General features: G+C 37.7%; 2 protein-coding genes across 9 annotated transcripts in view; both read left to right on the forward strand.

The window, feature by feature from the left end:
• Positions 1-16,222, forward strand: part of LOC149049003 (NLR family CARD domain-containing protein 4-like) — a 173,820-nt gene that overhangs the window by 154,421 nt on the left and 3,177 nt on the right. The window lies entirely within an intron of this gene.
• LOC149049017 (NLR family CARD domain-containing protein 4-like) lies at positions 1,893-15,771 on the forward strand. Its single transcript, XM_089202324.1, has 8 exons — positions 1,893-2,212; positions 5,014-5,738; positions 6,281-6,463; positions 7,404-7,481; positions 8,653-8,757; positions 10,556-10,645; positions 10,837-10,981; positions 11,433-15,771. Exons 2-8 carry the CDS (start codon positions 5,027-5,029, stop codon positions 14,584-14,586), a joined length of 4,467 nt encoding a protein of 1,488 aa, XP_089058450.1. The 5' UTR covers positions 1,893-2,212; positions 5,014-5,026; the 3' UTR covers positions 14,587-15,771.

Raw genomic sequence — 16,222 nt, forward strand, 5'->3', positions numbered from 1 at the left:
AATTATTTGTATTTCCAGTATCTCATTGTTGTTTGGTTGTTCGTTTGATTTATTTCAATTAATTGAAACTGTTCTTTTAAAATCGACGAACTTCGAATTCATCGGTAACTGCTTGCATAGAGTGCTTCAATTTAAACGTAATGGGTATCGTTTAATCGACATCCATTTACAAATTAAAGCTAAGTTTACCACATTTAAAAGCATCTCGGCGAGGAAAAATAGTTTTTATACAAGTCAACTGGAATGTTAAAGCTAAGACACCCGATGTGAAACGTTACTTAAACCTGATTCAAACATTGTACACTGTAAATCATAATTCTGGAATATCATTTTGCTGATGTGAGTTCCTTAGAGCTGTTTTAATGCGACAATCATTCATGATTATGACTTTGCCCAGCTTCCTTTCCTAACAGTTTATGAATTCTTAACTGTTACTTACTTTAGTATTGACTTAAAGCGAATCATCTCTATCTTGAGGTTAATTTTGATATATTGAATTTGCCATTTTGAAAATAGCTCTATATCTCAATCGTTACTTTTTGCTGCTGTAATTGCTTTTTTCAAATATCACTGCTATGACACTTTAGATTATATACTAAGTTTGAATCCTATAATGGTGAGATCATTCTGCCTGTAGTTGTAATTAACTCTCAATGGCTTCACTTCAAACAACTTTTCTTTGCCCAATTTTTGTTAAAAGTTCTTGTTCATTCTACATCAAAATAATGCATAGGAGCATAATTTGTAACTTCTTCACTCCTATTAGTCTGTTACCTCTGTATGCTGTTTATTTTATTTTAATCTAGTGCTTTTATGATTTTAATTTTTAACTTGGGGACTTGAAAGTTGTCAGGGTATTTTCAATGGATACAAGCTTCCTGTCACTAATCTGAGCTACTTTGAAATGCTCTCTTGCCTCTGTTTTTATATCATTGTTAGCTCAGGGTCTAGAAATAACTTTTTTTTAACCTGGGCACCAAGTATCATAAATAATTGGAGTCAGCCACTATTTGAAGCAATGATTTGGTTGCTAAGTCTGAATGATTCCATAAAAATGCTCTCTTTAATTGCAATACAAAAAAGTTTCAAGGACCTCGACAATTTGCTGAAAATGAGTGTTGGAAGTTGATATAATCAATTATGGATTCATTTCTGCATTGCTGAGTGTTGGTTTGCATGAAGAAAACTGAGAAAACCTTAAATAGATACCTGCTAGCATGGCTAACATAAACATTTTAGTTGCAAACAGTCAATTTTCAGTAGCATTGACAGCCAGCTTAGATTGCAATTTTGCACCTTGCTTCTATGAGCTATATTTATGCATGTTTTCCTTTGGGATTTTGTTTGTGATATTTTGTCTTTGTATACATTTTTAAAGTATGTGTATTTGCTTTTAACTTTTGTAAACAAGACTCTCTGAGAATCACCATGTTGCAAGAAAGTACCTTGTTTAAACATCAATATTCAAAAATAAATTATGAACTTTATAAACAGCTGACGCAAGTCATCTACTTCACCATTTCATTGGTGCTATAATGACAATTGTTTTTGATGATTGTTTTTCTCAACTGACTCAGAGATGAGAGCCTGTTTTCATTGCACATCCATGTGTTCAGGAGCAAAAAACAAAAAAAGAAAAAAAAATGTAAAGTGAGTGGTTATTCCATTTGATAAAATTAATATATTTTGTGTTGCCATATGACTGTTCAGTAATAGATCATAGTTGACATCAAAATGTGTAAAGAACAAAAAAGTGGTGCATGAGGTGCAGTAGAGTGTGCCATGGATGTACTTACCACATTTTGATATAAGAACCAATCAAAGTACATGTATAATTCAGCTTATCATATAAACGGTGATAATTGATCCATATGTGTTTTACTTCGTTGTAGCTGAGTTCCAGAATATTCTGAATTCTGGTTAAGTTCCATTCCAACAGCTGCAGGTGTTCTGATACTTGACTGAGTGAACAGCCACAACTTACAGTGATTTTGGCACAGAACAGTTATTTTACCAACAGCTAGTTGAATTTTTTGCTGTCCACCAGATTAATCACTGCTCAGAAGCTTGTTGTGAATGCAATCCACCACACAATCTACTGGGTCAGTGGTTTATCTGGTGGATGGTATTATTGATTCAATCCAACAACAGCAAGTACCTGAGAGTTTAATTCAACTACTGCTACCATCTCACAGGAGAAGCAACTTGAAAAGTGAGTGTTTATCTTGTATGTATAATTGAAATAGAAATAAACTTATGAATAGAAAATGCTCTTATGCTCAAGTAAACCATTTTAATCTCCTGCTGCCTTGATTGAGGTAGCTGTTGTAGCCCTCTTTTGTATTACCAAGATATAAGAAAAGCTAGAAGTAGCCTTACTACAGGTAAATAGAACTTCATTCTTCTATTTCCTAGCAATTTATAGCTGATTTTTCGAAATTTCAAGCCCATTAAGCAATGTCAATTTCACACTAAACCTTGCACATACATGCACGGAGAAAAGTTTACTGGTGGGTTTCAAGATAGCTCGAATGTTTTCCAGGCTTGATCTGTTTTTAGTGCTTTTTTTAATCTTTCATAATTAGTCAGTTGGCCTCTGAGCTACAATCTGTTTGCACAGTTTTACTGTCCACTCACAGCTCTCACCTTCCCTTAGCTGAGGCTCCATCTGGTATTTGGTATGATCACTGTCTGCTCCTGAATATATGGGATATACAGTATATAGCTCATCATCTGATTCTTCAACTTGATTGAAAGTCTTGGCAGATTCTTTGACACAGATCCTAGTTAAAATTTTCCCTTGTCATCTTATCTCCTCCATTAGTAACAAAGGCTGTGCAGATTGTTACAAATAATCCTTTTTGCAACACTTGCAACACAAATACTTCTCGTCAACAGGGCATCAACTTGCAACCAATATTCCTGAAGTTAATACTACTTTTTCTGATTATCTTGATCTACCTTTGCAGAACAGTTTTCATTTTGATCCAATTATACCGCAAGAAATTGAAACAGAAATTAGCTTGTTGCCATACAATAAAGCCCTGGGGCCCTATTCTACCCCTGTTAAACTGTTAAAACTTGCCAAATCAGTCATATCCATACCATTAACCAAAATTTTTAACCACTCTGTACTAACTGGGGTTTACCCTGCAAAACTTAAATATGCAAAAGTAATTCCAGTTTATAAGGGTGAAGACGAGACGTTACCTGAAAACTATCGGCCAATTTCTTTGTTATCAATTTATAATCGTTTATTTGAGAAAATTTTATATCGTAGACTGATAAAGTTTATAGATAAGAATGATATTCTTTATGATTTACAATATGGCTGTCGCAATAAACATAGTACCCAGCACGCGATTCTTGATATTGTGAACACCATACATTCTTATATGGACAATAGAAAGTACTCATGTGGAATTTTTATAGATCTTAAGAAAGCATTTGATACTGTTAACCATGAGATTCTTTTGACAAAACTTGAACACTATGGAATAAGAGGAGTTATAAATTCTTGGTTTAGATCATATCTTTCAGATCGCCGACAGTCTATTGAAATAGACAAATGCATATCTGAAACTGAAACGATCGTATGTGGAGTACCTCAAGGCTCTGTACTTGGACCCTAGTTATTTTTGTTATAATTATATTAATGACATCCATAAATCTTCCAAGGAATTTACTTTTTATCTTTTCGCAGACGATACAAGTCTAACTTATGCAAATGACAACTTACGTACTCTTGAACTAACTGTCAATAATGAACTTGAGAAAGTAAGCGAATGGCTTAATGCTAACAAACTAACGCTCAACGTCAAAAAGTCTAATTATGTCATTTTTCATCCCCACCAAAAAAGAATGCCTTTCATTCCTCAAATTAAGATTTTTAATCCAACTTTAAATACTAGAGTAACTCTAGAGATGAAGGACTTTGTTAAATATTTGGGTATAATGATTGATTCTGAACTATCATGGAAGCATCATATTGACTTTATCTGTCACAAAATTAGTAGATCGGTTGGAATAATTGCTAAAATGAGGCATTACATTCCACGGCGTCTTCTTTTGAATTTATATCATGCACTTATTTCTCCTTATTTAAATTATGGTATCTGTGCATGGGGCAACTGTCCACAGACCTACCTCAATAAGATACTTGTTCTGCAAAAACGTGCTCTGCGTTTGATTTATTTTTCTAAACCCAGAGACCATGCAATCCCTTTTTTTATTGAATCAAACTGCCTTCCTTTGCAGTCTTTGTTCTTTCAACAGTTAAGCTATTTAATGTATGACGTTCATGCTAAGACAGCTCCTAAAAGTCTTCTCGATAAGTTTGCGAAAATTGATACAGAACATCATTATAATACGCGATTATCTGCAAAAGAATGCTTCTCTGTCAAATTCTGTAGAACTGAAAAAATGAAAAAATCTTTTACTAGAATCGGTGTGTCTATTTGGAATTCTATTCCACTTTCTGTTAAGACTCTCAACGTTATTTAATTTTCGTAAAAAAATTAAATCACTACTCCTTAATGTTCTAGGTAATGAAGATAATTATTTGAATGTTAATTTTTTAATAGAATATTTTGTGAAGTTAACCTGATATATTGTATATACCTCTAGTTGTAATTTTAGTCTTTTTCAAATAACAAAATCCCTTATACTTGAATTTATATGTAAGGTGTTTCTTTCTGTATGTTTTTGTATTTCTTCTTTTCTTTTTTCTTATGTAATTTAATAACACCTTTAGTTAAAGTCTTGTCCTGCCTAGATTAGCATTGTAGCTATTTGCAGGACATGAAGTTTTGTAAACCTTATATTTCTTTAAATAAAGAGTATGTATGTACTTGTTACATTTTTTCCATCAGCAAAAAATTGATGTACATGGTTTTGAGGGATTTCTACAGTCTTGGCATTGGACTAGAGGCTAGTTATTATGTCCAGGCTTAAATATGGTGAATTAAATTAAACTCTAGTTTTTATATGTTTCTGTATTGCTTTTATTTTCAGAAGCGGATTGGCAATGTCAGAAACTGCGAGAACTGATGAGGGCAGTTCAAAGAACATTTATGATGACCCACCAAAGATCAATGTTAGTCTTCCAGAGATAAGTGAACTAACCCAGAATTTTATACGTTGGAAGGATGTTCAACTCCCAATTGACATTCTGTTGTTAACAGTGAAGGACTGTGAGTTCTTGAGCTGCTACTATTACATTAATGATCCATTAAGAAGCTATTGCAAAGGCCTTGGTCATGTGTACTTTGGCAGCTTTGGTGAAGATCAAGATGTTAAACTGAAAGTTGCTTTGATGAAATGCTCAGAGAGATTTAAAGTTCCTGGTGGTGCTTTAACTGTTGTAAAAAATGCTGTCACTCAGCTGAGGCCAAAAGCTGTCTTTTCTGTGGGCCACTGTAGTGGTATGAATCAGGAATCAACAAAGCTTGGGGATGTGGTTCTGTCAGAAAAGCTCACAACCTATTCCTATCAGAAGGTTACAAAGGATGGAAAGAACTTTTGTGGGTTCACAACTCCTGTAAGCAGAGACATTACTGAACTCATTGAATGTGCAAGTCATGGTTGGAATCCACCCCTAGAAAATCCTAAAGAGAGGAAAGTTGAAGTCCTCTGTGGCGAGGTTTTGAGTGGTACTGAGGTCGTGCAAGCTGGATGGCGACGAGATGAACTAGTGAAGTCATTTCCTGAAGCAATTGCAATTGAAACTGAAGGAGAGGGTAAGATCTCTTTTTCCTTTGAAGTTACTGTTACTGTAAAATCTGCTCAAAGAGATATTTGGATATATTTGTATCCTGGGAGAGAGAGTTGATACTCATATCGTGTTGGCAAACTTTTCTGCAAGTGTTAAGAGATGCACTGGCTTGTGAGTGAACATACTGGACTTTAGATCAAGAGGTCTGGGTTCAAGCCCAGGGCTAATGTGATTGTGTTATAGTCTTGGCTGGGACACTTTACTCTCACAGTGTGTCTCTATATCCAGGAGTACAGATGGCTACTGATGAACTGACCAGTATTTCATACACATGTTGAGTGAATAAGAGTAAAGTCTCAGTGGCTGAATGGTATGGGACCTGGGAGAGGCTCATTCTACAGGGACTAGCTCGGCACCTAGTATATTTTAGGTGACTTTCCAAAATATATCGTTCCTTACAAATCTTTGATGACAATGGTAACAATGGGAGAGGTTGAAATCAGGAGATGTTGGAGAATACTAAAACTTGTTGTTTTATTCATAATAGCTTGTTATTGTATGTCTTAGGAGTTTTCAGTGCAGCACATGAACTGAAAATGGAGTGGGTTGTCATCAAGGGTATTTCAGGATATGCAGATGGAACTGAAGCAAAAGAAACCTGGCAAACATTTGCAAGTGTAACAGCAGCTTCTCTTGTTGTCAGCATTCTAAAGGAATGCAGTATTTTTGAAGATTGGCCACATTACAAAGGTAAACAGATCAACTTTGGTCTTTTTTAGGCCTACAGTATATTTGCTAACAGTCACTAGCTGTGCTCACAGTCACTAAATGTGCTGGAACTGAATTAAAACCATGATTAATGACCTATGATCATGCACTGACCAATCAGAACAGCTCTTCACTCAGAATTGTTACATGTTTGTCAGCAATTTCACAGGCTCTGCTTTTGTGTGTTGCACTGGGCTAACAAAATGTGAGAAATTAAAGATAATAATGTTGACCTGAAGTTGACATACAGGAGCTCTAATTTTCTTTCTACAAAGATGGATGGCGGTATGCTTTCAAACTTTTTGGGAAGAAGACTTCCAACCTCACCCCACTATATAATACACCCAGAAACTCCTGCTTTAGCCCAACCCCTCCCCTACCAGCACAACCCTTATTTTATAAACCACAGGCAACCCAGGTTCCTCCAACCGGTCCAAAGAAGGGATAATGCTCGAAACATCAGCTGTAGAAACTCTTTACGGTGGCCATTTACATTATCAACTTAGTTAATAAAACCAAATTATCATTGCTAACCGAACAACAGTAACTGTTAACTCTTGCAGATAGGAAATTACTTGAGCCATCATCGTTGTCTACAAATTCCCAGTATGTCTATTGAGACTTATAGGTGCTAGTCTTTTTCAACCCAATTATTGCATGGTGCCTCTCCTAAGAACTGCGGTTAAATGCTGAATTTTTATGCAGAGGAAGGAAGGATCACAAACATCTTAAATTCCTCACGTAGATTTGCATTTTTAGAAATCTTACACCCACATTCGTTTGAGTTATGTCCTAACCATTGCAAGCAAGGTTAGGACGCAGTACTCGAATTATGTTGGTTTGAACTACATAAAGCCGCATGTCTGTTTCAAACCTCATAAGGCTGTCTAACTGCTGTCTGTTTGGTTTTGTCTTCTTGAAGATATTTCAACTGACAGACAACATTCAGCACTGAGTAAAGAAGTTCCGGTAGAGCCATGCTGCTCTAGTGCCCAGTCTTCCTAACAGCAACATGTTTCGTCTACCAAAACAGCGGGTATGTATTTGAATTAACAGATGCACTGAGAAACTGTTTCTTTTATTCTTATTGCTGTGAAACTCACCATAGAGTTCTCTCTTGCTTAGTAGGAGAGCTTCAGAGCGCAGAATCCGAGGGTCTGGGGCTCGATGCTGCATATTGACTCATGACATCTTCCTTTAGACTTAACTAATTAGCGTTGCTGTTTGCGGTTTAGCTTTCTCTCTTCTGTTGATTAGCTATTTTTCTTGAAACTTTATGGCATATATTCCATAGAAATCTCTTGTGTTCACGGTTTTCTTAGTCTTACAGAAATACATTTTTGCGGCTAGATTTCTTTGACATGCAAATAATTACCTGCCATTATTTAATTAGTAATGAACCTGATTAAATTCCCGCCTCGCTGTCTCTCGTTTTAAATTACTTTCGTTATGTTTGTAAGGTGGAAAAAGGAAGTCATCAAGCGGGTTACTAGACCAGGGCATAAAGCGCTCAAAGCTTGAAGCTATTAGTCACTGAGGACTTCAGTTTTTAACTTCTTCAGAATCTGCATTCTGATTTAGACTTTCGGACTGGAGGATTTTAAGTGTTACATAGTTACAACAAGATTTGAGATTTTCCTTAATAATAATTGCACTTGTCACAGAACAAATCAATATATTTTTAAGATTTTTGTGTAGCGGGACAAACGATAGCCTCGATTACCAGCTGCTGTTGATGAAATGAGCCCGCACTTCTCTCCTTCACGGATCGGATACTGCACTTGAGAATTAGGTGAAAATCGAACCTAGCGACGAAGATTTAGAGTGGCCTTACCCAAGCTGCTTATTGTATGGAGCTTTTTTTATAGCCTTTCGCAAACTAGAGATATAAATGGCAGGTCACCAAATCCGTTTGACGTGGCGAGGACATTTTTTCTTCCTGGCAGAAAAAAGAGAACAAGAAATCTTCTGGTCGCGTATATGGGCGTGTAAATTTCGTGTAAAATGATGCACGGTAGGATGCATAATGCAATGGCACGAAGTGGCCTCGAAACCAAATTCCTCAGGAGACGTTTCACGAGGAAAGGAAATAGCCCCATTGCTACAATGAATCTGTTGGCTCGAAAAATCTGGTCTAATTTTTTTTTCTTTTTACCTTTGTTATCAAGCAGGGGGTTCTACTAAACAGTTGCCTCGGCCAGAGGTGAAACGCCGTAAGGAAGAGTCGTCTCCGAAGGACGCCTTAACTCCAGAGAAAGGAAAAACTCCTTTTGCAGGTAAAATGAGGACATATCTATGGGCGTGCCCAGTGACCCCCACCCCCCAACCCGATCTTTCTTCCCCTTGCCTTGATAAAATAAATATACGTGGATTCAGCAAAATGACATGAATAGATGCAATACGTACTACTCGCTATCCTCTCATCTTGATGCTTTGCTGTGATGTCTTTATTTTTGTTGTCCAGCAAGGAGTTCCCAGTGACGAAGATTTAGAGTAGCTTTACGCAAGCTGCTTATTGTATGGAAAAGAGTTTTTAGGAGCTTTCCGCTCGATCGCAAAATAGAGATATAAATGGTAGGTCACCAAATCCGTTTAAGTGGCGATGACAATTTTTCTTACTGGCTGGAAAAATCAAAGTGCTCTGTGAGCAAACTCGTGAATTGACACATGATTTTTTAGATTATGTTTAATGTTATCTGGTTTAGGGAATTTTGTGGTTGATTGTCATATCTAGAGTACGAGCAGTAGTTCAGTGTTCGCTAATGTAGCAAAGAAACAAAGTAACGTTGGGATAAGAAGGCATTACAATTGAAATGATCATGCTATTACATTTGACAAGGTGGATGATGTCATGTGTTTTAAACGTCTATCATTTTTGTTTCTGGTTCGAAAGAAAAGGTTGGAAGTAAATGTGGGTGAAAAGTGAAATTTACTGTCTTTCGTTGTAAATATTAGAAAATCAAGGCAATACTGTCTTAATGAAAACATTAACGATTCCCTCTTTATCAAATGAGACAAACGGGAACGAGTTTTGAGTGATATAACTAAGCCAAGCCTGCCACCGTCATTTTGGATCTCCGCCTGGGTAGATTTAGGTCACGTGCTAGGCAACGTATGATCAATAACAAGATAGAATTTCATTTCAGGCCTATTTATCAATTTTGTGGTGTGTAACTTTCGCATTTTAGTACGTTGTTTGTATGTTGAATCTTCAAATTGTCTTGAAACTCAAAAGAAATTGTTCTTTAAAAATTCACTGAAAATCGGTAGCTAAAATTGTTTGTTTAGGTGTTATCTGATTTTCGTGTTAACTTGTTATTTCGTCAGTCGCCGGCATCTTTTGTTGCTTCTCACAGGAAAAACACACGCGACGAAACGTAATGATCAATTTTGTCCTCAATCTCACGCTATAACAGAAAAAGCTTTTGAACATCTGTAAACTCCGAGCGCTTCGCAGTAAGTGATATTTTCAATGAATCTTCGGATTGTTTTCAAGTTCAAGGACTGTAAATTACAATTTTATGAAAAACGAAGGTTGTTCTGTTATTTCAGTGTGAATCCTTGCATGCCTGCCAGTCGCTGGCGCCGCTTGTTGAAACTAAAACGAAAAAAAAAACTCTTTTAAGATTATCATTGGCTTCTTTTTCACCCCACCACTATTCTTAGCAACAAAGGTCGCCATTTCGTCTGTTTATTGCTCGCCAAAAACTATAAAATGCGCTCAAAAGCCTAAAATCTAGAAAAAGTTTACAGGAATCGACCAATCGAGCGAGCGAGCGAATTCTATTCCCCACATCGTATCTATAACTCGCTCTTGCGCATGCGCGCAATTCACGAGTTAAAAAGGAAAAAAAAAGAACAAGAAATCTTCTGGTCGCGTATGTGGGCGTGTATATTTTTGTGTGAAATGTTGGAAAGTAGGGTTGCATAATGAAGTTGCATGAATTGGGCTTGAAACAAATTCATTAGGAGACGTTTTATTAGGAAAGGAAAAAGCTCCATTGTCACAATAAATCTGTTGGCTCAAATATTATGTTCTGGTCTAATTATCTTTTTACATTTGTTACCATGCAGATGGTTCTACTAGACATTTGCCTCCGCCAAAGGTGAAATGCCGTTATGAAGAGTCGTCTCCGAGTGGCGCCTTGACTCCAAAGAAAAGAGGTAAAATGAGAACATGTCTATGGGCGTGCCTGTTAACCCCCACCCTCCAACCCCATCATCCTTCCCCCGCCTTTGTAAAATAAAAATGCGTGGATCCAGCAAAATGGCATGAATAGATGCAATATGTACTACACGCTATCCTCTCATCTTGATGCTTTGCTGTGATATCTTAATGTTTGTTGTCAAGCAAGGAGTTCCCAGCGACGAAGATTTAGAGAGACTTTCGCAGAAACTCGAAAAATGGAAGACAGTCGGGCGTCATCTCGAAATTGTGGAAGCAAGATTAACGGCGTTTAACAAGGAAAATATAGAATGGTCTGAAAAAATCTTCAAAAGGTTATTACATTAGCAAGAGAGGGAGGGCTCAGCTGCAACATACTCATAAGACACCTAGAATCTCCCGCCTTACCCCTCCCCTCCTTTTAGCACAACCTCCATTTTATAAACCACACACAACCCAATCGGTCCAACGAGGGGCTAATGTTCGAATTTAAGCTTTAGAAACTCATAGTTACTACAATATTTGAGGTCTTCCCTAATGTTTGTCTTAATAATACTTTCACTTGTCACAGAACAAATCATGTTCGTGAAATGAGCCCACGCTTCTCTCCTTCACGGGAGGATCGGAGACTGTACTCGTGAATTAGGGGCAAATCAAACCCCCCAACCTCCCCCCCCCCCCCCCAAAAAAAAAAGAAAAAAAAAACACCGTAGTGATCAGATAGTGAAAATGTGAATATTTACCTTCGGAATTAAAGAGTGACGTCGTCAAAGTTACAAATTACAGATGGAAAGAATTATACTCCTTATTGTTCAAAAACCCTTCTAGAGTGATTTTCTTTTCGATGTGGGAGAAAGAGAATTTTTACCAAGCTACATGTTTTTTGTCTACAGACTCGTCTGTAAAAGAATTTTGGGAATGGTGCCAGAATCAGTTGAGGGCGTTTTACAACACCATGTGTCAAGTGAAAATAACACCATGGGACCCAGACAACACGGTACACATTAATAGCATTTACATACAAGTAACGTTTTTACAAGACCACAGGAAACCTGACGGGACAACGAAAAAAAAGCTGGGAGACAGCAGTGAAGTATTTGAGGGTGACGAAGATCATCCCATCCGTAGACGAATTCTGGTGTATGGAAGACCTGGAATAGGAAAGTCTACTTTCACTCAAAAAGTAGCTGTGGATTGGGCAAATGGCAGAAAGAAGATCCTCGAAAAGTTCAATCTTTTACTGTTAATCACGTTACGAGACGTTTGTGGTATTTCGGAACTCTGCACTATGTTAAAAAAAGCGGAACTGTTGTCTGCTGATGACCCGATGGCAGTCAATAACTTGTGTGAATATGTACGTCAGAACCAGGAGAAAGTGCTGCTCATTTTGGATGGATATGATGAGTACAGCGGTGGAAAATCATCCCTAATTCATCAGATTTGGAGAGGCAGTCAACTGAGAGACTGTTGTGTAATGATCACAACGCGGCCAGTGAAAGAGGATGAGCTTAGAGTGCCAAGTCACGCTCAGTTTGAACTTAACGGGTTCGATAGCTGGGAACAGAAGGAACAGTTTGCAAGAAAGATTCTTCCTGATGAGGAAGATGTTGAAGGGCTACTTGAATACCTGGAGGAGCATGACCTCGAGGAGATGGCAGAGATTCCGCTATTATTGTTGATGTTGTGTCTTCTGTGGAAAAAGAAAAAACCTCAATTACCAACGTCTCGTGGCGAAATTTACGTAGAATTTATTCAGACTCTCTTGGATCATATGGCTAGTAAAGACTCAGACAACGTCGCAAGAGATAAAAGCATAGATGAATATCAAGAGGAACTTTCCAAAATAGGAAAACTTGCATTCGATGCTCTTTTGGAGGACTGCCTTCATTTTAACTTCAGTAAATTTCCGCCTGGTGATCTCTTCAAGAAGCTTATTCATGTCGGTTTTTTCCAAGTTTCCAAACTTTCTGCTTTGAACCCTGAGAAGATCGTGTGTTTTCTTCACAAGTCCGTTCAGGAGTTTCTTGCCGCTTGGTTCATCGTTCAAGAAGTGAAGGTTAAGAAGAATGAAACCGTCACCTGCTTGTCAGGAATGGATACGTTTGAAAAATCAAGGAAGATGGCTGAAGTTCTAAAATTCGTTTGTGAGTTGTCATCAGAAGCTGCTGGCATTGTTTTTGATCATCTACGTTATGTCGGAGAGAAAGAAGGTCTCACAAATTACAATTTTACTAGGACGCCTTCTGTCGAAGATTTGTCTCATGCACAAAAGAAGTTTATTCTATTCTGTGTCGATTATTTGTTTCGTTGTCCAGCCTCAGACAGACTAGCTGTGTATTCTGCATTTCTCTCAAGTGTTAACCATGTTGTAATACTTCATGAGGAACACTTGTCTACTGCTGCCAAAAAGCACTTCTTCAAAGACACCACCAGCTTTCCGAACTATTTATTTTACTCAGGTTGGAAGAGTAATTATGATGGTTTTCTATCCATATTGTTTGACCTGAACGCGGTCGTTTTAACGTGCTCTGGAGAAATTAAAGATGTTAAAAAATACGCCGATTTAGGCGAGGCGGACTTTTTCCTCAAAAAAAGCGAAATGAGAAACTTTATTTATCTACGTCGCATAACAAAAACTGTTCTTCGTTCTAAACTTTTTCATGAACTGATATCAGCGCCGGTTTGTTCTTCTCAGCCACCTGTGGATAATCTGCGAAATAATGAAGACGACAGCATTGCACTGTCTTTGACTGAGAACAGATCTGACCAGACACAACAACATTGTTTGTCACTGGTGAGAGAGGTTCAGTTAAATCCGTTAACAGTTGAGGGTATTGTTCTGTTGAAGAACTTGTTTCCCTTATTAACAGCTCCTCGAGATATTGATATATGGGGGGGCGGGACATATGCCTTGGAAGGTAATTCGATTGAGAGCGTGATTCACAGAATTAATTTTACTGACGATCTCCACAGTTTAAATCTTCACTTTTTCAATCTAACAGCAAAGTGTGCTGCTTTTATTGCTGAGTCACTGCACCACTCTCCAAACTTGCATGAGCTCTGCTTGTCAGGGAACCCCTTACACAGCGGTGTGAGTCATTTGGCCAAGAATCTTCATCACACTCCACGGTTGACTATTTTAGAGTTAGATTATGTAAAAATGGGAGAAAAGGAATGTGCTGCACTGGCTGCCTCATTACGGTACTTAAACAAGTTAGAAAGACTGAATATGTCAAATAGTGCACTGGGTCCCGGGATCATTGAACTGGCCATGAACCTGAACAGTGTACCCAATCTGACTAAGCTGGACCTGTCGAATACAAATATGGGTAAAGATGAAGCATCAGCACTGGCTCGTGCACTTAAGGATGTACCAGAGCTGAGCGATCTTGATATGGCTCGCAATGCACTGGGTCACGGGATCATTGAACTGGCCAAGAACCTGAACAGTGTACCCAATCTGACTAAGCTGAACCTGTCGGATACAAATATGGGTGAAGATGAAGCATCAGCACTGGCTCGTGCACTTAAGGATGTACCAGAGCTGAGCGATCTTGATATGGCTCACAATGCACTGGGTCACGGGATCATTGAACTGGCCAAGAACCTGAACAGTGTACCCAATCTGACTAAGCTGAAACTGTCGTCTACAAATATGGGTGAAGATGAAGCATCAGCACTGGCTCGTGCACTTAAGGATGTACCAGAGCTGAGAAATCTTGATCTAAGGGGGAATCCACTTGGCAGAGGAGTCAGGGACCTGGTTCAGCATCTCAGCAGTGTTCCTAAGCTGAAGTACCTGTCCCTGAATGGTGTTCAGATGTCAAAGAGAGAGACTGAAGAGTTGTCTACAGCAGTAAAAGGGAGAGGCATCGCTTTGTACACTGATTACCATGTAAGAGTCTTTTTGTTGTTTCACTTAGTTGTATCTAATCTTTAGTTAGACGTTCCTCAGAATAGCACTAGATATTGTTTCCAGCAAGTTGCTTTTGATAAAATTTATCAGAGTAGTCTGCATGGGAAAGAATGTAGACATCAGGAACAGTGACTGTTTTCGAAATTTTCTATTTCTATTTTGTGACATCAGGAGCAATTGTTGGGGATGGCGGAGACCGTAAACAGCCCATGTTAAGTACTTTAATGGTTCATGTAATGCTTCTTTGACTATGGTTTCCAGAAAAATTTGTCTAAGATTAAATTAAGAAATAAACAAATTTAGCTTTCAAAACTTTGATATTATTTACAGACAGCAGTTTCCAGTGTAGTGGATGCTTGATTACTGAAACCTAATTGAAAACTTTGGGAGTTTGATTCATTCGAGTTCATTCGATTGGCCTTTGAGTTTTAGCGAAATCTTGTTAGAGAAATCTTCTGTAGCTATGCCTTACATAAGAGAGAGAAAAAAAGATGAATTGCGAGAATTTTTCTCGGACCAAACTTCTTTGCGCAATGGTAATTTTTGAATTTTTTAGGCTTGTGTTGTTATTATGGGATGCTTTTATTTGGGTTTGATTATGTGCCCTGAAATTACTGTGAACCCATACATGCTTTGGATTTGATGACGTCGTTCCCTGCAATCGCTTTTATTAACAGGAAGCGTTAACCCAACAAAATAGAAAGAACCAAACAAAAAAGATTTTTTCTTGTTTAAATCCAAATGCGTGTTTTGAAAAGCGAAAATCATGTTGATTCTATTGTCATAAATTTACGTTTTAAAGGTTTGTACTGATGATAGGAAATAATTCATCAAAAGTTGTAGGTGAAATGATTAACATTCAAAAAGAAACTGACACGGTGCTATAATTTACTTGCACTTAAATGGTTTCATTCTTCTTATTTATCAGTTGGATTCTTTTTGTCTTAAGCTGCACTGCTCATGTTGAGTAACTCCGTCAGATGCTCGTAGAGCCCTTGGTCGCCTTTGTCATAGAAGCCTTTTTTTTTTTTTTTTTAGAAAAATTAAGGAACAACATTGTAAAAAGTGAATTTGTCAAAATGACTATTTCAAACCTTACACTCTAAAACCCTTTAAGTGTGTTAAACGAAAATATATGGCTAAACCCTCACCAACATAGAAAAAAGAGCAAAGTACTCCGGGTTTGGTAATAAGGAAAAAAAGAGAAAATGGCGAGAAGCAATTGAAAAAAGAAGAGAGGCGGGCATGAAATTCGATGGGTATATATATATTTTTTTTCCGAGGAGGGAGGGGGGGACTGTGTACTCGTATTGCATAAAAAAAGGAAGAAAGATGAAAAAGGAGAGAAAAAAAATCAAGTAAAAGTGTTTAAGAGGGTCACCACTGACGAGCGCTTCGGCTCGTTGTTTCCATTCTGTACCCAAATAAGAGCAAAATTACCACGTCCTGAATAAAATAAAGCGCCTGCACAGACTAATTAAACTAGTGGAGAGAAGAAGCCTTTTTGAGGCGCAGTTTCCATTGACATCTCATTCAGCTGAAAGATCTAGAAAAGTTAGTGCTTTTACGAATGAAGCATTGCTGTGCGTCATGCGTAAGCGCCCTGCTAGCAAACAAACGAAAAAGAAAAACAAATCATTTTAAAAGCTTAAACATCATA

This window comes from Pocillopora damicornis, chromosome 3, assembly GCF_964200805.1.
Source record: "Pocillopora damicornis chromosome 3, jaPocDami1.2, whole genome shotgun sequence".
Taxonomy (NCBI): Eukaryota; Metazoa; Cnidaria; class Anthozoa; order Scleractinia; family Pocilloporidae; genus Pocillopora; species Pocillopora damicornis.